General features: G+C 53.2%; 1 protein-coding gene across 8 annotated transcripts; it reads right to left on the bottom strand.

Moving 5' to 3' along the window:
* Window positions 1-1769: 1769 nt before the first annotated feature.
* JUP (junction plakoglobin) lies at window positions 1770-27959 on the bottom strand. 8 transcript variants are annotated; one of them, XM_086357710.1, is made up of 17 exons: window positions 27849-27959; window positions 25271-25295; window positions 16552-16623; window positions 15721-15936; window positions 13030-13289; window positions 12557-12795; window positions 11605-11806; window positions 10630-10774; window positions 10400-10503; window positions 8284-8622; window positions 6930-7085; window positions 6602-6721; window positions 4417-4567; window positions 4189-4310; window positions 3360-3399; window positions 2911-3076; window positions 1770-2569 (listed from the first exon to the last, which is right to left on the bottom strand). In XM_086357710.1, exons 4-16 carry the CDS (start codon window positions 15926-15928, stop codon window positions 2925-2927), a joined length of 2238 nt encoding a protein of 745 aa, XP_086213836.1. In that variant the 5' UTR covers window positions 15929-15936; window positions 16552-16623; window positions 25271-25295; window positions 27849-27959; the 3' UTR covers window positions 1770-2569; window positions 2911-2924. The 8 variants fall into 8 exon arrangements, with proteins under 8 accessions (XP_086213836.1, XP_086213834.1, XP_086213835.1 ...); XM_086357708.1 differs by lacking the exon at window positions 16552-16623; XM_086357709.1 differs by lacking the exon at window positions 16552-16623 and having other exon boundaries at window positions 15721-15933.

Genomic DNA, 27959 nt, shown 5'->3' with positions numbered 1-27959 from the left:
ACCTAGACAGAGTATTAAAAAGCAGAGACATCACTTTGCCAACAAAGGTCTGTATAGTCAAAGCTATGTTTTTTTTCAGTGATCATGTATGAATGTGAGAGTTGGACCATAAAGAAAGCTAAGCACCAAAGAACTGATGCTTTCAAATGGGGGTTCTGGAAAAGACTCTTGAGAATCCCTTGGACTGCAAGATCAAACCAGTCAGTCCTAAAGGAAATCAACCCTGACTATTCATTGGAAGGACTTATGCTAAGGCTGAAGCTCCAATACTTTGGCCACCTGATGCAAAGAGCCAACTCACTAGAAAAGACCCTGCTGCTAGGAAAGATTGAGGGCAGGAGGAGAAGGGGGCAACAGAGGATGAGATGGTTGGACGGCATCACCAACTCAATGGACATGAGTTTGAGCAAACTCCAGGAGAAAGTGAAGGACAGGGAAGCCTGGCGTGCTATATATAGTCTTCGGGGTCAGACATGACTTAGCAACTGAACGACAACAACGAAGAAGAGGGAGGGAATCTCTCTCCATGAGTGGGCATCAAGGAAAGGCCATGTGAGCACACAGCAAGAAGGTGGTGTCTGTCTGGAAGCCAAGAAGTGCACTCTCACCAGACATGGCATCTACTGGCACCTTGATCTTGGACTTGCAGCCTCCAGAACTGTGAGAAATAAATATCCACGGTTTAAGCCACGAGTCTATGGTATTTTGTTACAGCAACCCAGCAGACCAGACAGGCCTTGAACACAGAGTATGAGAAAGTGCACTGATCTTTCAAGAAAGACCTTCTTGTGGGAATTCCCTGATGGTCCAGTGGTTAGGACTTCTCACTTTCACTCCCAAGGTTCAATCCCTGGTTGTGGAACTAAGATCCCACAAGTTGCACGGTGTAGCAAAAAAAAAAAAAAACAAACCTCTTGTGGTCCCTAAAAATTCTGTTCTCCCTCCCATTTCATCTCAGTGGAGATCGGCTCAGTGTCTCATCACCTCTCGCCTGCACCTCACAGCCTCGTCCTAATTGGGTTCCCTGCTTTGTCCCCAATACCTCTGTGCCACTGCTCCTCCACCAACAAGGCCACGGCCTCCCTCCACTGCCCGAGCTCCAGGCAGGGGTAGACATGAAATAGATGTGGCGACAGCAGGCCCCCAGGGGCCACATGTGTGTCATACTCAGCCCACTCCAGGAAGGAGAATTTGGGGACATGAGTGCAGGACCATCACATAAGCTGTCAGTTACACTGTGATGGGTAAAATGAGAGCAGAGGAAACAGCATGGGCCAAGATCCGGAGTCAAGAAACAGCTTGGAAGATGCTGGCTGCAGGAACAGGGGAGGGGAGGCGGGCAGGGGCTGGGCCAGGCCCACCACAGACCAGAAAGGAACCTGGTCTCCAAGCCATAGGCCACATGGAGTGTTCTGCCCAGGAGAAATCAGCCAGTGATCATTAAGGCTGCACGGGGAAGGGGAAGAGCAGGCTGCAGACTGAGAGGCCAGCAAAGAGGTTCCCCATTGAAGAGACAAATATGGCCTGGTGTCCTTCAAAGGGGGGACTCACCTCTAGTCAGCTCTTCACCCCTCCTGAGGTTTTGAGTTATATGTATTAATTAAATCAACTCCAGCTCGTGGATGCTCCTTTCTCTCCGCTTCTCCCCACCCCCAGCCTTTTCTACACACAAGGTGGCCATAGACACTCAGGGTCCAGCCATCGAGGAGGTACCAGGCTAAGTGAGCTCCGTCCCTGTCGTTCCTTTCCCTCAAACAAACTTCATCAGATCAGTGTGTTAGTTTTATTTTCTTTGCTTTGGTCTATACAAAAAAAACCAATAACCAAAAACATAAAGCGATCATAATAAAACTCTGCTGGGACCTCCCCCAGCCCCCAACACCCGTGTGCAGGAGGTGGTGGTGGGGAGTTTGAAACAGGAAGAGGAAGAGAAAGCCCCTCACCGCACACCAGAGGGGTCAGCCAAGAGCACTTCTCAGGGGTCAGCTAGGGTAGTTGTGTGGGCGGAAGGAAGGTTCCAGGGCGCTGTCCCCAAGCTCCCCTAGGAGGGGCCAAAGCCAACTGAGTGTCCCGGGGAGGAAGCAGGCAGTGTCCTGAAGTGGGAACAATCTCTCCGTGTCTCCACCCCATCTTCCCAGAGGATCCCTGAACTTTCCAAGACAAGCTTTGGATTCTGGGCCTTTTGGCCTTGAACCTGGGGCCTGAAGATCCCGGGGGCTCAGCACAGTTGGAGTTCAGTGACCAAATCAGAAGCCAGAGCTGTGGGGCCCAAGCCACTGGAGATGGGCAGCCTGGGAGGAGAGGGGAGCTTCGGCGGGGGACAAGGTGGGTGCCTCGAGTCTAAAGTTTTAGTGCCAGGGCCTCAGGGGTGGGAACAGGTTATCGGGCCCTGGACCCACGGCCCAGAATAGAAAAGCAGGAGCAGATCACCATCCCAAGAAAGACCCCACAGAGAACCTCTGGAGGCACGGGGCTCCGCAGGAAGTTGCAGCCCTGCTGCCCGGGTTCAGGCACTTGGCTATCTGGCCCCATCACCTGCACGGAGAACCTCTCAGATGGGGAACCGCACCTGGGGGGGTGGGGGGGAGCAGACAAAGATACAGGGTTAGGCCAGGTCCGTGGCCCCTGGGAGCTCGTGCCCCTCCTGCGTCACCCGCCCACCATCCACAGAAGGGGCAGGAACTCGCTGCCCAGAGCAAAGATAATAGAACAAGGCAGGCAAGGCATGCCTTCCCTGGGACAGCTTAGCACCCAGAGGCCCCACGCTTGCTCCCCCCTAAAGGAGCCAGGGTTTCAGGGAAAGCCTGAGAGGCCTCCCGTGAGAAGGAGGTCCTAAGGGAAGGGAAGCCCAAGTCTCAGCAGCCCACAGGGGGAGAGAGAGCTGCAAAGCAGGGGGAGGGGGCGCCATACTCGGGTCCGGGCAGCTAGGCCAGCATGTGGTCTGCAGTTGCGTAGGGGGGCCTGAGGCCGTCACTGTAGGTGTCGATGGGATAGTCCCCATCCATGTCCATGTGCATCTCCAGTGGGTCCATGGGCACGTCGCTCGAATACATGGGGCGGTAGGTGGCGTCCATGTCTGGCGAGGAGAAGGGTCTCAGGCTATTCTGCGAGGGTCTGGACAGCCCTCAGCCACATCTTCCACCCTTTCCTGCCCCAGTGGGCCGGACCCCCCCACCCCCACTTAGGGACCTGGACTCCAAGTCAGGGACCTGGCCAGGAGTTGGTGTGAACACTACGGTGACTGTCACTGGTCCTTTGGCCCTGGGGACACAAAGCTGCTCCCTCGCTCACACACACCCACACAGGACGCCCCTGTGCCCCAGCACTCCAGGGTCCCGAGCAACTCTGCACCCACTTACCATCAGCATAGGGTTCATTCATGGGGATCATGCTCTGGGCCTGAGGACGGAGACAGAGAGAAACATTAGGGGAGAGGGGAAGGGAGGAAACACAGGCTCTGAACTGGGGCGGGGGAGGTGGGGAGAGAAGAGCAGCAAGAGATGTTTCTCTAGAGGAGCCAAGGAGGTCTTCCCTGGTGGTCCAGTGGCTAAGACACTTACAATGCAAGGGGCACGGGTTTGATCCCTGGTCAGGGAACTAAGACCTCACATGCTGTGCAACCAAAAAACAACAGATAAAGAGGGGCCAAAGGAAAAGCGAAGACCCCTTGGAGGCACCTGCAGAATTAGGGCAGCCCTGGGGAGGGGAGTAGCCAGGAGAGGACTAAAGAATGGGTGTCAGGAGCAGCCCCTCGCAGGATCAGGGCAGCCGTCAGCCTGGAACAGCACCCTTGTGCAAGTTAGGGAAAGGCATTCCTGCCCCAACACTTTATATCAGTTTGAACATAAAATTGCCATTTTGTAGGTCAAAAACAGTAGATGGTCCAACCTATTACTTTCATCTGCTGGGAACTGTCATAAATGATTGAATTATAAAATTAAAATCTATTGGGAATTCCCTGGCAATCCAGTGGTTAGGACTCTGCATTGCCACTGCAGGGGGCCCAGGTTCAAACCCTGGTCGGGGAACTAAGATTCCCCCATTCGGCATATTAAAAAAAAAAAAAATTAAAATCTATGAAGCTGACAAGATGATAACACCCCCCACACACACACCCGACAAAGTGCTGTCCTTGTGCAGTACGCAACTTGCACAGCCAGACACTGCGACCCAACCCAGGATACTCACAGCCTCCCAGGCGGCAGGGTCGTGCTTGAAGAGGGAGTTAGTGAGCTCCACAGACACCCGTTTGCGGTAATCTGGGTTCTTGTCCTCGGAGATGCGGAACAAGACGGCAGCGGCGTAGGTGGCTGAGCAGGGAACAGGACAGGCCAGGCAGGTCAGGTGCTTGCCTCCACCTCCCCCAGCCTCCCTCCTCACCCTGCTCGCCCCCTTGCGCCTAGCCCAGCCCCTCACCGGTGCCCTCATTGCGCGAGTGCAGCAGCTCCATGAGTGGGGCCGACGCGCCCTCCGCATCAATGGCGTCGGCCGCCTCCTTGTCCTGGGCCAGCTCGCACAGCACCCCGGCGGCCACGCGCTGGATGTTCTCCACCGAGGAGTAGAGGAGCTGGGGAGAGGGGCGCGGGGTGGGCGTGAGGCGAGCCAACAACACACCTCACCACCCTGCCAATCTCCGCCTCCCAGTTTTGGATATAACTCAAGATCATAGTAAAAAATGTGATAAGTCTAAGTAAAATCTAAAGAAAGGAAACGCAGGGCATTCCCTGGTGATCCAGTGGTTAAGACTCTGTTTTCAATACCAGGGCGTGGGTGCAATCCCTCCTTGGGGAACTAAGATTCTATAAGCCTTGCTGCTGCTGCGTCGCTTCAGTCGTGTCCGACTCTGTGCGACCCCATAGACGGCAGCCCACCAGGCTCCCCCGTCCCTGGGATTCTCCAGGCAAGAACACTGGAGTGGGTTGCCATTTCCTTCTCCAATGCATGAAAGTGAAAAGTGAAAGTGAAGTCGCTCAGTCGTGTCTGACTCTAGCGACCCCATGAACTGCAGCCTACCAGGCTCCTCCGTCCATGGGATTTTCTAGGCAAAACCACTGGAGTAGGGTGAAGGCCAAAAGATTTTTTAAAAATTCTTTTAATTTAAAAAAACCGCCACAACCCTCTACCCAGACACAGCTTCTTTCCATTGGATTTTCATCACAGTCATAAACACATATTTGATTCTTTTTTTTAAGACTTTTTTTGATGTGGACCATTTTTTTTTTTATTTTTTACAATATTGTTTGTTTTATGTTTTGTTGTGTTTTGTTTTGACCTCAAGGCGTGTAGAATCTTGGCTCCCCAACCAGGGATCAAATCTGTACCCCCTGCACTGGAAGGCAAGGTCTTGACCAATGGGACCACCAGAGAAGTCCCTGATTCCTGTTTTTAATCAGACTTTGCAGCATAAAGCATTTCCCCATATTATTCAGTAACTTTTCCTTAAAAATCTATGAGTTCAGGGACTTCCCCAGTGGCCCAGTGGCTAAGACTCTGCTATCCCACTACAGGGGGCCTGGGTTTGATCCCTGTTCAGGGAACTAACTGCCAGCCTGAGAAGAAACATGGCCAAAAAACCAACAATATTTATGAGTTCATACTGGTACTCAAGAGAGAAGGAGAATGCTACAAAGCAAAACAACAACGGAAATTTAAAAACCTCATCCATCACAAGTGGAAGTAGCTACCAGCACAAATTCCTTACTCTGAACATTAATAATTAAAGGGAAAAAATTCAAAAACTGAAAATTCTTGAACACTATTGTCTATGTCCACATGATATAGTGGACCATTCTTTTTTTAACCATTCTCTTATCACTGGACAGTTAATTTTCAATTATTGTTAGTAACAGTGCAATTGTCAGCTGCACATATACATTTATGCCATATTTTAAATTACATTATGTTATTTCATAGAGAGTCCCAGACCTGTACTCCTTGATCAAAGAATACCAATATTTTCAAGGCTGTCTATACACATCACAAAGTTGCTTCCTGGAGAGGTTTTACCACCTTATCTTCCTACCAGCAGGGTATAAGACTGCCCATTTTATTGCATCTTCACCAGCACAAAGCACTCCCATTTTTTTTTCTTTGCCAATTTGATAGTGGAAAATGGGCTCTCCCTGTGGGATAGGCTTCCTTTCTTTTAAACTCCTGGGGTTGATAGAGCACTGTTTGTTTATGAACCACCTGGGAGTTATATGTGCCTCTCTGTAGATAACTACTGAGGTTTACTATTAATGAGCCTTTTATATGAAAGATTAAACTCTTGTCTGTTGTGAGGCTTGCAAATATTTTTCCAGTTTGCTGTTTACTTTTTAATGGTTTTAGGCTATTTCTGACATTAAAACCTTAATGTTGTTTCTGACACTAAGAATACTTGCTGTTTGCGTTTGTGGACTCTTCCTTTACCTCTGAGCTTGGAAAGCCTTTCCCATGCTGGAGTTTGCTAAGTGATCACGTCTGGTGTGGCCACTTTTCTCCAAATGCTTCCAAAGACCTCTTGATGCTTGGCCCAGACTGCCTCAAACATTCCTGTTTCAGCAGTGGGGTAAAGCAAGGGTTGGGGGAAACCTCTCCTGCCCACCTGCCCCAGACTCACCTGCACAAACAGGGGGATGGTGTTGAGTCGGAAGATCTCCATGCGGTTCATGGGATCCCGGGCAAGGATGTGCAGAGCTCCAGTGCAGCCTTCCACAATCTCCTCCATCCTCACACCATCCTGCACAAGAAGAGCCATTGGGGTATAGCAACAGTGAGCCTAGGGAGTGGTCACCCCCTTCCAGGACACTGACAAACCTCACTGGTCCTTAGAGTTTGCCTCAATGGCAGCTTGCCCCCCTAGTCATGTGCTCATGTGCGCACATGTTCGCACAGAGGGCAGCCAGACTCTCAGGGCGGGTGGTCACAGGCCCCAGCAGCTCACTTACCGTGTAGGGCTGCTGTGTGCCAGCAGCCACATGGCGCTGGGCATCCTGGTGGGCCTTGACCAGCAGTTGGACAAGGCGGGGAATGACCGCTGCCTCCTGCAGTGGGGCATGGTTGGCTGGGCACAGGGCCAGATTCCTGATCAGACCAATGGTTGCCTGGCAAGAAAAAGGGCACCCGTCAAGGGCATTTCGTGGACATCTGGAGGATCCCACTTCTCCAGCATCATCTCCTCCTTCCCCCTGGTCTCTTCTCCCCCAGGCCAGCCATGGATGTGTTGGAAGGTCTCCAGAGAATGATGCTTCTCCCAGCCCATGCCCCTTATTCCATATGATCTTGTTGTTCCTCATGTCAGACTCTAATAGCCCTTGCTAAAATGATACTCCATTCCAGAATATTCCACCAGCCCCCATACCTTGACCCTCACCCCTGTTCCCTCTCTCTTAACGCTCCCTCACGGACAATATAGTCTTGCTTTTCTGATGGTTCCCAAACTCTGATTATCAGGGAGTCCTCGCTAGGGTTGACCCGAAAGCCTCCTGTATTGGTGACACTCACAGTGTAATCCAGCTGAAGCAGTGGGATCTGGAACGAGGTCTCTGCCCCAGGCTCCCACCCTGCCAGCTGGCTCTGGTGACCTCTGACAAGACCCTGTCTATAGTCACTCCCTTACTCTAGCACCAGATGTCACACACCTACAGCTCTGCCCGGGCTCACCCTCCCCTCCCCTGTCTGTGACAGGGAACTGACACATCTGTCCTCTACCCAGGCAGCCTCCAGGTTCCCTGGCTCCCAATGGCAGACACCAAGTGTCACCAGAACCCTCTCTACCCTTTGTCTCTTTAACATCCTTCCTGAGTTTGAGGAGGACACATGACACAGTACTGACACCCTTCCATCCACGCGTGGCCACAGGAACAAGTTCCTGAGTATGGGCTGAAGTGGTCTCACTTTCTGGTCACTGCCAGCCCTTCAGGGCTTTTCCACTTCTCCGGGGCTAGAATACATGGATGAGGTGACCTCACCCATCCATTCATATGAGGACGACTTTGAGCGTCCAGACCCTCTAGCATAATGACTGTGCCCCGTGGACCACCGAAATCCCTGTGGACTCGTTAGAAATGCAGAGTCTCAGGCCCACCCCAGGCCTACCGAATCTGAGCCTGCAGTTGAATTGAGACCACCCAGGGTGGTCCTGTGCGCCTTCAACTCTGAAGCTCTATTCTAACTGATGGCCAAGCTACAAGATAGGAGGATTCTGGGTCTCGGGAGCAGAGCCACCATGGACTGTGGAGGCTCTAATACTGTCTTCAGAGCTCCTCCCCTCGCCTGGCCCCACTGGGCAGCAGGCAGTACCTTGACCAGTGGCCACTGGTTGGGCTGGTTGAGCAGCTTGACGATGGCCGGGATGCCATAGTTGAGACGCACGGAGTTCTGGGCCATCTCGGCCTCGGGGTGGCGGCTGGTGAGGTGGCGCAGGGCGCAGACGGCGGGCTCCGTGATGTCATCCTTGTCGCCCGCGCGCAGGATGGCGTGGATGAGCGCCTCCACACCACTGTTCTGTGTCACCAGCGTCTTGTTCTTGCTGTTGTTGCACGTCAGGTTGGACAGAGTGCCCGTGGCACAGGTGAGAACATTGACATCGTCCACGCTCAGCTGGTTCACCAGAATCTTCAGCACGCTCTCCAGGCCCTCCTGGGGTTGGGGAAAGCAGTGGAGAGTGAGGGAAAACCCCAAACGCAGGGGCTTCCCAAGTATGTCCAGGGGAGCGAGATGGCCTAAATGGGGGTCTCCAGCCCACTCAGTACAGACTCCCTGGGCCCTGAGAATCTTCAATCCCGCAATCCTGCCGACACCCCGTGAGACGGCAGTTCTACCCATGGAGGATCTGGGGCTGAGAGAGGTTGAGGGCCTGGCTCACAGACTCACAGCTCATGGGCCAGATCTGAACCCAAACTTATCTCTAAGCCCCATGCTCTCTTCTCCAGCCCCTCCAACTCCTCCTCTGGGTCCTCAGACCCAACAGGACTGGACTCAGGCCGAGGGAGGCCCCTAGGCCAGAATGAAGCTGTTGAGCCATGCTGCAGTGGCCCACTTGAACCACTTTTACATGCTTCTTCCCTTTCTGGGCCTTTGCTGCTGCACACTCAGTGGTCCCCAAGCCAAATCTGCCTTCAGGAAACATCCCTAAGCCAGAAACCTCATTTCTCCCAGGGAGAGCCACGTGGGCCTTGTGGGAGAATATAAAAACCCCAGGCGCTGGGGACAGACAGTCCTGAGTTCACATCCCAACTCTGCTGTCTACTAGCCATGACCAAGGCCATTTCTTAACTCCCTGAGCCTGTTTCTATTTCTTCTTCATTTTTTTTGCCCATGAAAAATTTCTTTTTTTTTAATTTTTATTTTTTCTTGGAGTACAGTTGAAAATATTCTTTTTTTAATTTTTATCTTATATTGGATATAGTTGAAAAATTTTTTAATATTTTTATTTTATATTGGATTATAGTTGATCAACAATGTTGTGTTAGTTTTGGTTGTACAGCAAAGTGATTCGGTTATATATACATGTATCTATTATTTTTCAAATTCTTTTCCCATTTAGGTCATTACAGAGTACTGAGCAGAGTTCCCTGTGCTATACAATAGGTCCTTGTTGATTATCTATTTTAAATATATCAGTGTGCACATGTCAATCCCAAACTCCCAATCTATCCCTGCCCCCCAATTTTCACCCTAGTAACTATAAATTCATTCTCTAAGTTTGTGAGTTTGTTTCTGTTTTATAAATCAATTCGTTTGTATCATTTTTTTGAGTCTGCATGTAAGTGATGTCATATAATATTTGTCTTTCTCTGTCCAACTTACTTCACTTAGTGTAATAACAACCTCTAGGTCAATCCATGTTGCTGCAAATGGCATTATTTCATTCTTTTTAATGACTGGGTAATATTCCATTGTATATATGTACCACTTGAGCCTTTGTTTCTTCAGCTAACAACGAGCCCCACACTCTACCTCCAGGTACTGAAAGGGGTAAAGAAGCCAGTGTCCCAAGTGCTTAACTGAGCCTAGAACATTGATGTAATTCTTAGCAATGACAGGCAGGTCTAAAGGAGGAACCAGAAGACTTGTCCTGAAACTGCATTTTTCCTTAAGTTGTTTTTAGCCACCCAGGGCCCCCAAGCCATCGCCTGCACACTACTGCTCCCTGCCCAACGTCTAGGGCATAACTGCTCCTCTGGTACCAGCTGAACCCCTGCTTGGAACCATCAGCCCCTTTCCTCTAGTCCTCTTCCAAAACCCCTCAGAGGGATTAGAGCCTTTAGCTAAAGGGATGAAGGGCACTTCCAGCCTCAGCCACAGTGGAGCAAGATTTAGGGGTCTCAGGCTCCTAAGGTCAGACTCCCAGACAGGAGGCTGGATGCAGAAAGACAGCTGAGGAGGGGGACACAGGCCTGATCACCTCCCTCACCTGCTTGGTGGCCACATCAGAGAGGTTGCGCAGGGTCCACAGGCAGTTCTGCACGAGGCGGGGGCTGTTGCTTGTCAGGTGCTTGCCCAGGGCCTGCATCCCACCTGGGGTAGGAGATGAGCACATGTCAGCCACAGGGGAGCACAGCGGACTGAGCCTGGTGGCTGATCAGGGGCCCCGCCCCCACCCACCTGGCTACATGGGCCATCCTCACGGGCTGCAGTACTCACCAGCCTCCACAATGGCAGGCTTGTTGCTGGGACACACGGACAGCACTTTGAGCACGCGGCTGGTGGTCCAGAGCAGCTTCTCATAACTGTAGTTGCGCATGATCTGGACGAGGGCCTGGGGTCCTCCATTGGCCAGGATGATGAGCTGTGGGGGGAGGGGGGAAATGAGTGTGAGACAGATGGGGTCTCTGGCAAGGAACAAGGACGGAAGGGAGGGTAGGTGACAGAGCTGTTATTACTGAGCTTCATCCAAAACCTGAATAGCTTTTGTGACTACTAAATAAGCCAAATGTTGAAAGAAATGATAATACACAATGCTGGCAAGGATGAGGTGAGACTACTAACATACATTGCTGCTGATGGCATTGTAAGTAAGGCAATCCTTTTGGAAAGTACCTGGAAATTTTTGTAAAAGCTTAGAAACATGAAAAATCCTTAACCCTACTGATGAAAAAAATTCCTACTTTTTGGGAAAAGCTGTGTCTTGAATATGTTCATTATAGCATTGTTCATAAAAATTGAAGATCAGGAGCAACCTAAATGCCCTTCCTCAGGATAAAGTCTGGAGTCTCCATTTAATGAAATGTTATTTGCTCTTATAAAGGGTGGTTTTGAGGACAGAGTAGCAAAAAAGCAATAATAATAATTTTAATATCATACATTAGTAGAAAACATGCCAAGTTGTAAATTATGACTACAACTGTATAAAAAATGCCCACAGGAAAGCACTGGAGGAAGCACATGGTTGTGTGAGGATCATTTTTTCTTTCCCTTATCCTCAAAATATTCAGTAGTATGATGAAACATTACATCAGAACTTACATATATACATTTAACCTAAAAAGAATAAGGAAGCAGTGACCCGAAGCTGCAGCTGGATGGAGGGGGATGGCATGGGGGATGCAGGTCTTGGTTGGGGGCAGGAAGAACTGGAGGAAGCACATGGTTGTGTGAGGACGACAGGGCTCAGCCCACCTTGCTCTCCTGGTTGCCATAGGCCAGGAGCTGCAGGCAGTCGGTGGTGATGGCCAGGAACTTGGGGTTGTTCTTGTTGAGCAGGGGCACCATCTTCTGCAGCCCGTCTGCCAGGCGCACTGCCATCTTGGCACCCTCCTGGTAGAGCAGCAGGTTGTGCAGCGTGGTGATGGCATAGAACAAGACCGACTCTACAGGGGAGCTGGGATTGGGGTAGAGGGTTCACGTGAGTCAGGTTCCAGGTAAATGTGGGTCACCTCCTGTAGGAAGCCTTCCCCAATACTGACACCTCTATGGAAATACCCCTTTACTAAAATTTCATTGTCCCTTGAGTCCAGTCTCATCTCTATGAACAGAGCACGCAGCACCTCTCCTCTCTCCACTGAGACCATGACTCCTCTTGCTCTGGACTCCCAGCTTGGTGCTAAGCACACCTGTCCCTACTGAGTTGGTCCCCTGGACACCGGAGTAACTGCCATGTGGAAGGCATCATGCTAGAAAGGCCTGCAAGGGACTCAGGAGTAAGATCAGTATTTCCTCCCTTAAGGAACTTGCAGCTGGGTATGGGGATCAGGAAAAAGGCTATTCAACATTGCAAGGCAGGGAAAGATAAAGGTGGCAAGGGATTTTGCACAGGCTGTTCCCTCTGCCTGGAATACTCTTCCCGTCATCTACACCAATCAAAGTCCACTCCTCTGTCAAACCCCTGCCATCAGAGTGAACAGCTTCTTGGAGCTCCACTGACCAATCTTGGGCACACCTTTGCCGTCATCTACCCTGTATCCTGATAAATAACCTGAGAGTTACCTGCCTGTCTCCCCCGCTAGGCTGTGAGCAGCTGAGCATCAGGACTGGGCGTGGTTCTGCACCTGGCACAGTGGGTGCTCAATAAATCTAGGGAAGTCCAAGGGAGGGGACACCCCTGGTTCCTGCAGGGAGTAGGGGTGGGTACCTGAGCATGCGGACCAGGGCAGGGATGCCGCCCGACTTGAAGATGGCAAGCAGCCCCTCGCGGTGGTGGGAGAGGTTGTGCAGGATGCTGGTGGTGCAACGGGCCGTGTCCAGGTCACTGGTGTTCTGCATGGTGCGCACGACAGCCGCCACCAGCTGGGGCGAGCCCATCAGCGCCCGCCGAGACGCCTCCTTCTTCGACAGCTGGTTCACAATCATGGCCGCCTTGGTCACCACCACCTTAGGGGGTAAGGAGGAGGAGGGGAGGGAGTGAGCAGACGGGCCGAGACGGCTGCCATTGTGAGCAGGAAGGGCCAGGAGACACCTCCACAACGCTCAGACAGACCTGGGTCAGACTTCCCACTGATGAGGCTCTGGAAATGACCTCTCTCCACCCCAGGCAGAGCCCTCTCCTACAGACCTCTGACTCTCCCCTCCCTGTCCTGCCTCCACCCTGGCCAGGCCCTCACAGACCGGGTCCTCATCATTGAGCAGCTTGGTGAGCTCAGGCAGGGCCCGGGTGGCCAGCTCAGCATCGTCCTGGTAGTTGATGAGATGTACGATGGCCGACTTGAGGAGTTGGGATGGCTCAGCCAGCCGCTGCAGGTTGGTGGTCTGCCCCTCCACCTGGGTGGTGAGCAGCAGCGAGCTGTCCTCTCCTGTCACACCGGGACACATGGCCTCCCGCACCCGCTTGGCTCTGGCGGTCGTGGACATCTGGTACTCCAGGTCACCTGGGGGCCAGCAAAGAGGGACTGAGTTGCAGGAAGCGGGCAGGGGGACACTGGGGAGCAGGCATCCCATTTGGGCTCTCTGGGCTGACTTCCAGTCCACCACTCACAGTTCTGCCTTTAACCAGTCACCTTGAGGAGGTCATCATCACCTCAGGTCATCAGCGATAAAATGGGGCACCTCCTGTTCTGTTCATCACAGGGAATTCTTATGAGAATTAAATGACATGATAGGTGTGAATTGTTCTTAAAAGAAAGGAGCGTGTGCCTGGCACATATCACTAAAAATAAGGTCAGAGTTTATTATTATTAAAAGGAATAGTTAACATTTTTTGAGTACAGGCATACCTAAAAGATATTACGGTTATATAATGTATAATATATAAAAGATACGTAGTTCCCTACCACTACAATGAAGAAGTGAATATTGCAGTAAAGTGAGTCATGAATTTTTTGGTTGCCTACTGCATGTAAAACTTATGTTTACACTATTTATAGTATCTTGTGTGTGATAGCATTGTGTCTAAAAAATGTACATATCTTAATTTTAAAATATTTTATTGCCAAAAAATGATGACTATCATCTGCGTCTTCAACAAGTCATAGCAGCATTATCAAAGATCACTGATCACAGATTACCATCACAAAGAGAATCATCATGAAAATGTTTGAAATATTGCAAGAATTACTAAAATGTGATACAGAGACATGAAGTAAGCAAATGCTGCTGGGAAAATGGCACATATAGACTTGATCCATGCAGTTATCACAAATCTTCAATTTGTAAAAAAAAAAAATTTGTGCCTATACTTTTTTAAAGGTCTTTTGGCCATGCTGCACAGCATGTGGGATCTCAGTCACCAATCAGGGATTGAACCCGTGTCGCCCGCATTGGCAGCGCAGAGCCTTAACCACTGGACCACCAGGGAAGTCCTATGCCTATACTTGTTGTGTGCCCAGCAGTGAATTAAGTGCAGTCCTTATATTTTTCTCATTTAATCTTACAACCCTACAAGGCAAGGACTATTATTATCTCCACTTTACAGATGGGAAAACTGAGACACAGAGAGGTTATAAGAACCCGAGTTGGGACCGGAACCCAGACAGCCTGACTCCAGAACCCAACCCTGACTCTATGCCCCTCCCTTAACAAGCAGGTAGGGGTAGGATGATACAACCTCTGTCTCTTTCCAACCCTGAAATCTCATGATTCTAATTACACCCTCAACCTCCCCAAAGGAGGCAATTCACCCATTATATGGTCAGCTAAATAGAGGCCCAGGGGCTTCCCCGGTGGCTCAGTGGTAAAGAATCTGCCTGTAACGCAGGAGACGCAGGAGATACAGGAAGAGCCCCTGGAGAAGGGCATGGCAACCCACTCCAGTATTCTTGCCTGAAGAATTTCATGACCAGAGGAGCCTGGAGGGCTACGGTCCATGGGGGTCACAAAGAGTCGGACATGACTGAAGTGACTCAGCAGCAGCAGCAGCAAATAGAGGCCCAGAGGGTCACCCAATAGAATTCAATGGATGACAGGGGAAGTTGGGACTGTGGGATTCACAAAATAGGAGAAGGGCTCTCAGTTCAGTCCAGGCTTCACCCCCTGGTAAGTCTGGAAGTCCCAGAGACAGGTATCCCAGTTTCCCAGGCAGCCCTGCCCTGGTGAGTGTCCCAAAGCCCAGAGGAGAGGGAGACAGAGGTTCCCCACTCCCATTAGTTGGGAAGGAGGGGACATCCACATGGCTTTCCTGCCTTGAATCTGCACTTTAGCAACCAACACAATGCCTGGCCCCGCCAAGCGGAGAGGCCTCTGCATGCTGTCAGGAGGATCTCCCCGGGGTGCAGAGGCTGAGCACTGCAGTGGCCCGGGCTGCCACCACCTGTTCTCCACCCTCCCCAGCTCCCAAGGCTCACCATACCACACCATTCAGGGCCCTAGAGCCGTCTGTGGGCTACAGATGGGACTGGACCCTCCTTTCCCCCAGACAGGCAGGGCACCCTGGGCTGGCAGGCATCCCCACTCTGACCAAGCCCCAGAACTGGGCTCTGCCCCCACTGTGTACTTGAGCAAAAGGACTGTGTCTTCCCCCAGCCTCTGGGTTCCCTGAGGGTAGCAGGGTGCCTCCTTAGCACTCTGTACGTTCGTGGAGGGCAAGGACCATGCCTCTTCCATCAGACTGGTGTGCAGGGTCTATGCCTCCCCTTCTTATTAGAGGTTCACGGGATGGGAATCTGCCTCCCTCCCAGATGGAGGGGCGCTGTGAAGATGCTGTGCCTCCTCCCTCAGACTGCTGAGTCTAAGCACCGGAGCTGAGCCTCCCTCCGAAGACTGGGAGCCTCCTGAGGTCTGCCTCCTTTGACCCTCACCTCCCTCCAGGAGCCAGCTGCTTTTCTGCTGGGATAGCCCCACAGAAGAGTCCCCAGGGGTCCTGACCTTGGCCCGGGGGCACCGACTGGGTGTAGGTGGTGGTCTTCTTGAGCGTGTACTGGCGCCCGCAGGCCTCATCCTCCTCTATGAGGCCCTTGCTGCTGACCGAGGGCACACAGGTGTTGGCCCCCGAGTGGATGCCAGAGTCGTAGGTATATGTCTGCTGCCACTCGGTCACCTTGATGGGCTGTTCGATCAGGTTCATCACCTCCATGGTGGCTGCTGGGGACACAGAAGAGGGGCAGGAAATTAGCTGACCAGGTGGGCCATCCCATCACTTGGCTCGGCCCCCATCTCCAGCCTCTACCCAGGCCCTGCCCATCACCCCTCCCCCCAACCATGGCCCCAAGGGCCCCAGTGGACTGTGGAGGAGGGTGGGAGGCACAAGGAACCAAACCCAGGGAGGACTGCCCAGGGTGGGACACCCGGTGTGAGTCCTGAGCTTGTATCTCTGACCTCCAGCCCAGGGTGGGATGAACCCCACGGAGACAGGTGCCTTAAAGGACCAGATGCTCCAACCCAGCCCTGGGTTTATTGCAGTGAAAAGGAACAAAGAAGAATGAGTTTTTCTTTTCTTTCCTGAGAACAAAGAACATAAAGTGAGCAGGCCAGATTACCCCTAGTTTTCACTTTAACTGTTCCTAATCAGGGAAGGACAGGGAAGCCTGGGGAGCTGCAGTCCACGGGGTCGCAAAGAGTCAGACACAACTTAGCGATTGAACAACAACAAACCTGTAGTCTAAGTTTGCTTTTCTGCCCCCTAACTCCGCTTAAGCTATATTTTGTGCCTATCATCCTTTGATTTCATGCTAATTACATCCTGTATCTGGTGCTCACCTTCACAGCACTCTCTTTGCAGACCACACCTGGTAGTTTTCTCTCTTTTTGCAATACAGAAAGAAGGCCACACTACAATACACAAAAGACAATGGCCTCAACTCCTGGGCTTTGGGACTGGGACTACCAGATCCAATTACCGGGCTACCTGATGCCAGCCTATGACTACTTTTGAAACAATGCAAGAAGAGGACGCAAAATCCTTATACGTTTGTTTATCATCACCTACCCCTGACTGCGAGCCTTCATTTTATATAACCCTTCAGATTCCTTATGGAAGAGGGGGAAACAGTTCTTGAGGCACAAACCTACTGTGTTCTCCCCCTCTGCCGGCTGAGGATTAAAGCTACCTTTCTATTTCCTCTAAGCTCTATCTCTGTATTTTTAAATTCAGGCTTCCCTGGTGGCTCAGAGGTTAAAGCGTCTGCCTGCAATGTGGGAGACCTGGGTTCGATCCCTGGGTCAGGAAGATCTCCTGGGTCAGGAAGATCTGGAGAAGGAAATGGCAACCCACTCCAGTATTCTTGCCTGGAGAATCCCATGGATGGAAGAGCCTGGTGGACTACCATCCACGGCGTCGCAAAGAGTCAGACACGACTGAGTGACTTCACTTTCAGTGGGCAGAGAAAGCCAGATTTTGGCAGTAACGGGCTCACTCACCTTGCGGCCCACAGCCCCAAACCCCCAAGACAAGAGACGTCACTCAGAGCCTCCAGCAACTTCTAGGGTCCCGAAGGCCCACCCCCATTCACTGGGACTCCTGGGAAGGGCTGCAAGGTGAGGCAACTACACCCCAGGCACTGGGTGGGAAACTGGGAAAGCAGGTGGGGCAGGGAAGCAGTCAGACAGGTTTCTCTGGGAGCCTCAGAGACTCCAGAATCTTCTGCATATGGGGCAGGATCAGGAGTGACCCCAGAGGCTCAGGCCTTAAGAACCCCATCTCTCTGGCACCCCAGCTCTTAGAAGCCTTCCGCAGAATTCTGAGTCCCACCAACCAGTTCAGACCTCAGCCACATACTCCCAGGCCATTCACAGCTCAGCTGAACCCCCATCCTCATCTGTAAAATGGGGCAGCACCACCTCCCACCACCAACCCAGCTGGGCACCTGGCCACACAGTAGGTGCTCAATGTCGGTGGCCATGCCTGGGTATCAGTATTCCCCCAGGATGTGTTCTCACCTCAGGGTGGAGCAGGCCTCAGGGGAGTCACTGCTACTATTCAGAAACTTGGGGACATTTGAGGGTCATGAATAGCTGGGCCTGACTCTGTACCAGCAAGGTGACTCCTGCTTGGTCTGTCCAGCTCCCTTGTCTCGAGTGCTGACCTCCAGAGTCCAACAGCCAGGAAGAGGGATGAGAGAAGTTGCACCCCGGTGAGGGCCTACCTGGTGCCTTTCAAGACAGCCAACATCCTCACAAGTGGGTTTCAAAGGACATGCTCTTCTTCCCAATTTACAGATGGGGAAACTGAGGCCCCACCGGGTGAGGGGGCACAGCAGAGAAATGACAGCCGGGACCAGGCTTGGGCGTGAGTGACACCTGTCTGTGGTCTGTGCACACCCAGTGTGGCCTCAGATGGCAAGTAGACCCCAGGCTGGCCCACCCACAGGGGAGGTAGCACCCAGCACCTCAAACCCGTTGTCCCATTGCGTTGGAGACCAGTTGGGGACGAGGCTGCGGTGGCTGGTGAGCCTTGTCCGTTGCTGGGAACAAAGGTCACCACAGATATGTCTTCCCGAACAGGCCCAGCGCCACCTCCCAGGAGGACGCCAATGATCCTTCAGGTTTCCCTGCCTTTTATGGTGACCCCTCCCCTCCCCTGCCTATAAGCACACCTGGAACAGGCAGAGGCAGGAGCCAGGCCCACTCCCTGGAGCTTCTTTCCTCTCCTCCCATCACCCCAAGTGACTCAGAGTTTCGGGCTGATAAACAGAAGCAGGCTCGGTGCCGCCAGATGTGCCCAGCTGCTATCCAGGCCGATGCAGCTATTTCAGGGGGAGCCCTCCCCCTCGCCCCTGCCCTAAGCACACGCTGCCCACCCAGCACTCCTGCCTTCCCTGGAGAGACAAGACAGAGAACCAGGAGAGTTTGGGAGGAGAAAGCCCGTCTCCGAGCAGCCCCCAGGGAGAAAATTCAGGCAGGAAGCCTTGGACATCCGAGCCCGGAGAAGGAAGATGAAACTGCGTCAGTAAAGACAGCTGCATTAACCCTGCGAAGGCCACTTTGCCGGGCAGACAGCTGAGCTGCCATCTGGCCGCCGAGCCTCAGCCAGATTCGCTGAGGACAAACTGGACATCTCCCTGTGGCTGATTCATGTTGATGTAGGGCAGAAAGCAACACGATATTGTAAAGCAATTATCCTCCAATGGAAAAAACAACCAAAAATAAAAAAAGATTTCAAACTAGCACTCAGAGGCAGAAGGAAGGCCCTGCTGGGGCTGAGTTCCAGGCCTGTGTGCCATGGATGCTGAATGGTACCAAATGATCTTTCTACATCTCTTGAGATGATTGTATAATTTTTCTTGTTTATTCTATAGTGAGTTATTAAAAAAACAAAACTGGGTATCTCCAGCCCTATCAGTAAAAATAGCCCATCTGAGCCAGAAAACGCTGCTCCCAGTAGAGACCATCACCTACCCCTGGTGCTTCTCAGCCAAGTGAGAGATGCGGGCCTTGGCCAGAACCTAAGGAACAATCCACTCGCTGGCCCCAGATCCAAAGGGACCCTTGAGGTCAAGGCTAGCCATAAGAGAGGTGTTTCCTAGCAGGCCCCTCAGCACCCCGACCAGCCCAAGCCTGGAGCTAAGAGAAGCTGAGGGCTGGACAACTGCCTAGAATGAGCCAGAGGCCTCACGGAGGTCAAAGGATCCACCATAGTGGAAGGATGGAGGCAGGGGCGTGTGTCTTAATTAGCAAATGAATCTCATGCTTCCTAGAAGCAACCCTGGTCAGCATTTGATTATTCCAGTTTCCAGATGAGGGAACAAGTGCCACGCTGAAAAACAGTGGTGCTCTGCTCAAGCCCAGGCCTGCCTCGTTGCCAACCAGCCTCTTCCCCTGGCTCCTAACAGGGCATCTGGGGGAAGAGGGGAAACCCTGGAATCAGGGAAAGAATGCCAGGCACCTGCAGAGAGACCGGAGGCAGGGAGCTGAAGGGAGCATAGGTGGAGCCAAGCACTGGCTGCTCCAAAATCAGGAGTCACAGGTTCTAGTCCCAGCTCTGCTGGCAACTTGCTGTGTGTCCTTGGGCAACAGCTTTCCCTCTCTGTGCTTCATCCACAGAAAGAGTGGCCTGGGTGATCTCAGAGGAACGTTGATATCTAAGATTCTAGGCATAAAAAGTCAGAGTTCCTATGACAGTCAAGAAAAGGCTGAGGGTGGGCAAGGTCAGAGGTAGAAAGCAGTTCAGAGAAGACACACCAGAACTCTTCATGAAGAAAGGATGGTGGAGGGAGTTACTCTCAGCACAGGAAAGATCTAAGTAAGACCTCAGGCAGGACTGTCAAGCAACCCCACCTCTTCTCACCTACTCCCCAGGAGAATCAGGGGAATTCTCTCACAAGAAACCAAAATGCTGGTTTTGCAGTTCCCAGGGCGGAGGAGGCCACACCCGGTTTGGTCTCACCCTGCTCTGCCCTGGATCTGGAGACCCACCACAATGCCCCTGGTCAGAGCCAGGGTGGAAGGAGGCGAGACAGACGTGGGCCCTGCCCAGGCACCCTGGCCGGAGACGGGCAGAGCCAGACACAGGGCGGGGCTCTGAACTGAATGGGGGCGCTTTGTTTAGCAGTGGTTCTATTGTTGGCGACACAGGAGGAAGAAGCCAGCTCAGAGATCACAGGATGGGATGGGGACCTCGCAAGGGGCAGGAAGAGAAAACAGGGGCTCTGGAGAGGGGGTGCAAAGGACCCCTCCCCCACTGGCCCACACTGGCCAGGAATCTGCAAGCAAGCAATGAGGATGCTTTGGGGCACACTGCCTTCCACTCCTGCCTCCTCCTCTGCATGGCCAACCCAGTGGGCTGTCACTGGGCACTCTAAATCCAAGACTGTCCTGGCAGGGTGCAGCCCACCTCTGAAATAAAAAAATAAATCCCAGGACTTCCCCAGGAGTTAGCACTCTGCGCTTCCACTGCAGGGGACACAGGTTCGATCCCTGGTTAGGGAACTAGATGCCATGTGCACTGCAGCACGGCCAAAAATATTTAAAAATTAAAAATAAATTTAAAAACTCCCACCAGAGCTACAGGCTCCTTCCCTCGCCAGCTGGGCTGGGCTGTATGACACCAAGTTTCAATCACACATCTGGAAATCAGAACAGGAATTGGTTGCCCGAGCGGTGTGCTGGGACCTGGCTCAGAAGCACTGCAACAGAGCAGGCAGGGCTTCCAGAAGGTCCTTGGGCCAGAGGTCAGACTCTGTAGATGCAGATCACGGGCTCAGGCAGTGACAGAGGAAGGGGACCGAGGACAGGGTGCAGTCAGGGGAAAGCTCCATCCAGCCTCACCTCACACTGGCCCTGTGCCCTTGGGCAAGTCATGTGATTTCCTGAAGCCTCATATTCCTCCTCTGTAAAGTGGAGAGACAGGGACTTCCCTGGCAGTCCAGAGGTTAGGAGTCCACACTTCCACTGCATGGGGAATGAGTTCAATCCCTGGACCGGGAACTAAGATCCTACATGCTGAGCGGCACAGCCAAAAATAAAGTGGAGACAATCAAGACACTGCTTTCTTCAGACCACTGTTAAGTTGTGTGGATGGTACAAGCAGAAGGCCTCTGTTGATAGGAACAACCCAGGCAAGTGTCTTTCCATTAGGAAAGCAAAGAAGTTGCAGAGGGGCCAGCAAAGATGGGCCCAGTAAGGTAGCTGGCAGCCAGCCTGCTTTTTAGGAGCCAATACCCCAGGGGCTTCCCAGGGGGGTGCTAGTGGTAAATAACCTGTCTGCCAATGCAGGAAACACAGGTTCGATCCCTGGATCAGGAAGATCCCCTGCCGAAAGGCACGGCAACCAATCCAATATTCTTGCTTGGAGAATCCCGTGGACAGAGGAGCCTGGTAGGCTACAGTCCATAGGGTCGCAGTTAGTCAGACACAACTAAAGCGACTTAGCGTGCATGCACACCCAAGGTTAAGACCCAAGCTTCTCTTCCCTGACCTCTCAGATAAGGGCTAGGAGGGGAGTTGCCTCCTGGTCCTAGGCCAGAGCCCCTGGGGTTGGAGGACAGGGTATGGTTGGGGAGGATGAGTTATATCCAGATCCTGGGAGGGGAAGGGGCAGAAACAGTGCTGCCCCTCTCCTAAGTCACATGTGCTGTGGTCTGCAGTCGGGGGCGGGCAGGCCAGTCAGGCGTGGACATTCCCCACATAGCAGCCCCAGGGGAGAGGCTGGGCTCTGCAGGGTCACCAGCCCCCACCCTTCCTCACTCTGTCTCTGGCTCCAGCAGAGACTTGGCCGGCGGGCCCAAGCACAGTCGGAAACAGACTCTAGAAGTACAGAGATGTGACTACTTCCCTTGAGAGCCCTATCTCCCCCTAGTCAGGCTGGGGCTTCCCAGAGAGGCCACTCCCCTCAGACTAGTGGCTCCAGGAGAAACACCCCCACCCGTGGACAAGATTTCCTTGGCCAAAACTGTGGTCTCCCCCATCAGACTGGTCATTCCAAATGGGCAGAGACTGAAATGGGCACCAGCCATGGCCAGGGCTCTAGGGACAGGAGAAGACACAGAAGCCCATCCTGAGCTTCCGGAGGAAACCCCTCACTTCCGGTTTGGAGGACAGCCGGAGCAGCGGCCCAGGCCTGGCTGGGGGTGGAGGAGGTTCAGGTCAGGCCGACCCAGCTGCTGTTTATTTTCTTCCTTCTGGGCTCCTGCCCAAAGCAAACAAACCAGGGTGGGAAAATGAAGGGGACTTGAAGGAGAGGGAAATGCCCGGCCAGGTGGCTGGACCCTGGGAACCTCAGGGCTCCCCTGGAGAGCAGTCCAGCTGGAGATCCATTCCCTGCTGGGGGCCCTGGGTGGGCAAAAATCCCAAACCAGCAGAGACCCCAAACCAAGACTCCTGGGAATGGAAAAACACTTTACCAGCCTCAGGAAACAACTGCTAAAGACTCACTTGTGTCAGCGACATATCTCAATCCCAAGGGCCTGCTGTCCCCACCCAACCACGAAGGCCTGGGGAGCCCAACCCCAGCTTGTGTCCACTCCTCAGGCTGTGATTCCCCAGAGTTTCATTCTGCAGGGATTGCTGCCTGACCTCCTGGAAAAGCAAGTAAGATCCAACTGTTACTTCCCTGTTCAGCATTTGCTGGAGAAAACCAGGATTTGGGTAAAGGTTTGTTTAAAATTTGTTATTGTATACACAGCATGAGATCATCCAAGAGCAAGGCTGAGAAACAGGAGCATGCTAAGAAAAGAGAAGGGAAAGAAATGTTAGCAGTAGATGCCCCAAAGGATAGGATTATGGATGACTTTTTCTTCTCTCATAAACTTTCCTAAACTTTCCAACTATTTTGCAAAGTGAGCAGATATTACTTTTTCAATCAAGCGGGAGGGGGAGTCATAGTGAGTACAACCTCCACTCACCCCCAAATAAGCAGTGTATTGACTGCCCAGCCCTGTCTCAGTTGTCCTCCATGCCTGCCACTTGCCAGAGACAAGAATCTGCTGTCCCCACAGTGAGGAAAGATAGCTGACCTATTAACCTACACTCCATAGGTCACAGAAAGCTGAGCTTCCTGCCCTGAGGGCCCCCAACAGCTGAGGTGCCAAGAGGCTGAGCAAAGGGGGAGTGGTCAGAGAGTTTTCTCTTTGGCCTGGCCAAAGAAGCTGCTGGAAATCAGGGCAGTCCATGCCTCCCAAGACCTCCACCAGATTCAACCATGTCCCAGGAGGCAAGCCTCATGGTGTCCCTTGCAGAGACACAAACCCTGATGACTTGCCCTAGTCACACTGCTCTTTCTCTTCGCAGGGGTCAGTGGGTAAGTGGCTCATGGCTCCCTGCCCCTCTCAGAGCCAGGTCTCTTCTCCCAAAAGACACAAGACTAAAAGTTTCCCCAGCAGGGACCCACCAGACCTCAGACTTGCCCCTAAACAGTAGTGATTCCTGCCTGCTCTCTTGGGGTAGGCTGGCCCTCCCCAACTCACATGGATGGGGCCCTGCTTCATTCCCTTCAGAGAAGAGTCAACTCTGAGCCTCCACTGGCATCTCCCTCTTACTTATCAACTCAAGACCTCATCTCTAACAGGTGGGAAGTCCTTCTTCCTGTCTAGCCTCCATTCCTTCCATAAGCATCCTGGGACTTCCACGGTGGTGCAGTGGTTAAGAATCTGCCTTCCAACGCAGGGGGTGCGGGTTCAATCCCTGGTCAGGGAATTAAGACCCCCACGTGCCAAAAAGGTGAAAAAAAAAAAAAAAAGGAAGAAAAAGAAATAGACTTGGGGAGGGAGGTGGGAGGGATGTTCAAGTAGGAGGGGACATGGGTAAACCTATGGCTGATTCATGTTGGTGTTTGGTAAAAACGAATGCAACACTGTAAAGCAATTATCCTTCAATTAAAAATAAATAATTTTTTTAAAAAAAGATTAAAAAAAAAGAGTCCTGATCACTTCTGTATTCTGGGTGGGAGGTTGGGGGAGCTAAGGGTGGAAAACTGCGAGCCTGTCACCCTCTTTGTAGCAATCAGCCAGGACTGAGTTCATTCTCTTTCCTCGTCTGTCACATCAAGTCCCCTCAGTCTTCTTTTCTCCAGGATCAGTAATTCCCCATGCCTAGGGTCCCCTCCTGATCTCAAGTGATCTGGAAGTCCAAGGCTAATAGGCTCAGTACCCAGGCTGTACTGACACAGATAGAGGCCCATTTCCCAGGTCCATCCGGGTGTCAGGTGCCCAGTTGGCAGACGTGCCAGAGCCAGGCGGGTCTGAGGACAGGGACACCAACCCCTCCCTCCAGGACCAAGGCTCTGCTGACCCCACCCCCAAGACCAGAAAGGCCTTCTCAACAGCAGAAAAACTACTCCCAGCCCCCAGGGCTCCCAGCTCCAAAGCTGAGGACAGCCAACTTCCTGCCCAAGAACAGCCTGGCAGCACTGACTGGTAGAGTCCAGTAGGACACCGGCCCAGTCCTAAATCTGACTCTCATTTGTCTCTACTCCCCAGGGAACAGCTCCCCCAACCCCACCTCACCCCCCACCCCCTGACTTGCTTGGCACAGCTCCAGCCCCCAGCAAAGCAGACAACTCCCACTTCCTATACAGGGACAAGCCCAGAAAAGTCCGTGGTTCTGCCCAGCTCAAGCCGGGAGGCAGCAGCAGCTTTGACCCCTGCCCTCCTCTCCCTGTCACAACCTCCTCCACACATTCGCCACAGCCCCTGGCCTTTGGGAAACAGCCCCCTCCAGTAAACCAAGCCATGGAGCAGGGAGGTTTCAGAAGGCTGGAGGCTGGGACATGAGTCACCCCTGACAAACCTGCCCCCACCTTCACCACCCACACACACCATCCTGGGCCCTTTTGAACTCTCATCTCCCCAGACTCCCAAGCAGAGACTCTTAAAAAAGCAATGGCAGAAAAATTCTTCCCAGAGCCTCAGTGGAGTGATACAGCAGGAAGAGCTCTGGGCTTGGAGCCAAAGGACCCAAATACCAGCTGTGGCCCTGCTCAGGTCTTGCTGTGCAACCTTGGACAGTTACTTAACTCCCTTGAGTTGAGTTTCCATTTCCTCACCTGTAGAATGGTGAACGATGCTTGCCTAGAGGGATGATCGAAAGGATTAAATGAGAACAATTAATGAAAGTGCTTGGAATTTGTAAGTAGTCCCTAGTCTTTTAAGTTATCATTTTTGCTCAGGAGATCACTGAGGTTCAGACAGGTGAAGTGACTACTCCAATGGGAAATGAGTGACTGAGCTGGGAACCAAACCTAGCTCAAACCAAGTCTAAATCCCTATGCTCAGAACTGCCCCACTGTAACATCTGTCCAAATAACAGCTCTTCTGTACAGGAGTCAGCTGCCCCCATCTTATTCTAAGGTGGCTCTTTTCCCCAAGCACTCCCAGGCCAGAGAGAGAACCTCCTCACCTGTACCTGCCTGATGGGTACCCTTTTATTTCCACACAATGCAGTCTCAAAGCCTCATCCTTGGCAGCCCAAACATAGGTTCCAGAGGAAATGGGGTGTAACTGGAGCTCGGGGGTGGGGGGACCGGGAGAAAGGAGGGAGAGGGATCCTGTCACTCTAGCTGAGGTTTGATCTAGCAAGAAATGACCACTTGGATCCTACCTTTTCCCGCCTCTCCTTCCAGTCCAGTAAGTATTGCTCCTCCTAGCAATACTTCCCCACCTCAGTATTATCTTTTCATCGCAGCCACAAACCAGATTAGCTAAACTAATCATCTAACCAGCGTAATTACAACGCCTTCCCCTCCTCCACTTTGGCACAGAGAAGAGGGAAAACAGGTTATTTTGCCCAAACTCCTTGCCCTTGTGACACCCACAGGAGCAAAAGAGGCATGGGACCCCCCCGCCCCCCGACCCAGGGCACTCCTGGGGGGTGGGGAGGGTTCTGACCTTCACCCCCACTCTCCCATCTACCCCCACGGTAGAGTTGTAGGGTAGGAAGGGTCTTCCCAAGCAAATCAGAGCAAGCAACCCTGATCCCCCGAATCTTCCCTTTATCCCAGGACTGAAGGAGAACCTGGCTCTTACATTCCCCACTCTGTTCCCCCAAGGAGGCCAGGGAAAGGGCTCTCAGGAAACTGGAGGAGGGGGTAGGCAGCGGCGGCGAAAGCAGCTCTGCCTGAAACCCTTCCTGCTGAAGCCTTCCTCCTTTCCCCTTCGAACTCTCTCAGGAAAGGAGGTGGGTGCAAAAACCTCCAGAAGGAATGTACCTTCGAAAACCTAGAAATCTAATGGAAATCCAGCCCCATCGCTCCGCTTTTCGGATCAGTCACCAGCCAGCTAAATGACGTGGGGGATGGGACAGGGAAAAAAAAGACCAGAGCAATCGCTCCCCCCACCCTCAGTCTGCAGGCCCGGCCCTGCCCCACCCCCATTCCTGGGGAGGGGGGCAGAGATCGGGAGCGAGCCTGTAGGGCAGGCCTCCTGCGAGGGGGTGTGGTGGTCCCCGGAGGCAGGAAGAGAAGGAAGAAGCTGTTTCCCCTTTGGCCCACCCACCGCCCCCCCCCTTACTCCGGCCCCCATCTCGGGCCCCAGGGGCCCAGCAAACAGGATGGAGGTGGGGGCAGGGTGGACGGGGTCACAGCGCAGGCACTAGCCCAGGTTCAGCCTGACCGACTGGGGGAGGGGACTTTGCTCTGGGAAGGACCCCTTAAGCCTGGGGGGAAGCCCCGGGCCAGGAGGCAGGCAAAGCCCCAGGGAAAGCTGCGGTGAATACTTCTTCCTGAAAAGTTTGTTTGGGGTGATATTTTCCTCCAAGAAGAGGACAGAGAGCAAGGGTAGTCCTGTTCCCATAACACTCTGGAAGCCTCAGCTGCGGTAACTGGGCGGGTGAATTCTCCAGTCGTGCACGACCCCTCCGCCCAGACCCCAGTTCTTGACGCGGGTGCCAGACACCGGCTGCACGGGGAAGCCGGGCCCAGCACCAATCCCACTGCCGTCCTATCCCGCCTCCGGTGGCAGAGCTAAGAGCCCGGCACCCAGGGAGCGGAGCCGAGGGAGGCGCCGCAGGTACAGTCCCGACAGGGTTTGCAGAGCTGGAGGGCAGGGCCTCTGGACTCCTGTGCTCACCTGCTTGGCAGGTGGGGCCCGCGTCGCTGGGAAAATGTGCGCTCAGCCCCCAGAGTTGGGCAAACCGGGCGCAGACAATAGGGCCCCACCCAGGCCTGGGGGAGTAGAGAGGGAGGGAAAGCGAGGATGACGCGTGAGGTGGGGTGAGGGTGGCCCCAAAGAGACCAGCGGCAGCAAGTTTCCCAAACAGTAAATTCCTGACTACAGAGTGAGCGCTGGGAAGCAGGCCGAGCAGGTGAAAGTCTCCCCCGCAAGAGGCAGGGCCAGAGTCAGGGACGCGGCGTCGAGAGAGCTCCGCGGGCCCCGGGGGACGCGCGATCCAGAGGCACCTGCCTTGACCCCTCCCCGCCCTCTCCCCGAGCCCCCAGTAGCGCTCCGCGCGAACCTCGCGCCCGGTTGGTAGCAGCGCCCAGGACCCCAGCGCGCCCCCTGCCGCCAGTGCAGGGTGGCGCTCCCTGGCTCCGGCTCTTACCTGCCCAGAGACAACGAGGATCGGCCTCTCGGCCTCTCGCTACCCTTCCCTCGCCCCAGCGATACCTGCCCCCCGATCGTCCGCACCTGCGTTTGGAGCCTGGCCGGGCTGGGTAGGGGTCGGGCCGGGATGGGAGCCGGCGCGGGCTGCGAACTGAGATCGGCGCGCTCGGGCGGCGGCTGCTCCAGACTCTGGCT

This window comes from Bos grunniens, chromosome 19 (assembly GCF_055505025.1).
Source record: "Bos grunniens cultivar Pamir isolate PY7600 chromosome 19, Bosgru_T2T1.0, whole genome shotgun sequence".
Classification (NCBI taxonomy): Eukaryota; Metazoa; Chordata; class Mammalia; order Artiodactyla; family Bovidae; genus Bos; species Bos grunniens.
Note: the sequence above shows the minus strand (reverse complement) of the source record. Positions and strands in the feature narration are given on the sequence as shown.

Coding starts and splice junctions, on each gene's coding strand:
- JUP (XM_086357710.1), bottom strand. CDS start 15,928: ATGGAGGTGATGAACCTGATCGAACAGCCCATCAAGGTGACCGAGTGG. Junction 8,623..10,399: donor CTGATGTGGCCACCAAGCAG/GTGAGGGAGGTG, acceptor CCCCAACCCCAG/GAGGGCCTGGAGAGCGTGCT. Junction 6,722..6,929: donor GCACACAGCAGCCCTACACG/GTAAGTGAGCTG, acceptor CTTCTTGTGCAG/GATGGTGTGAGGATGGAGGA.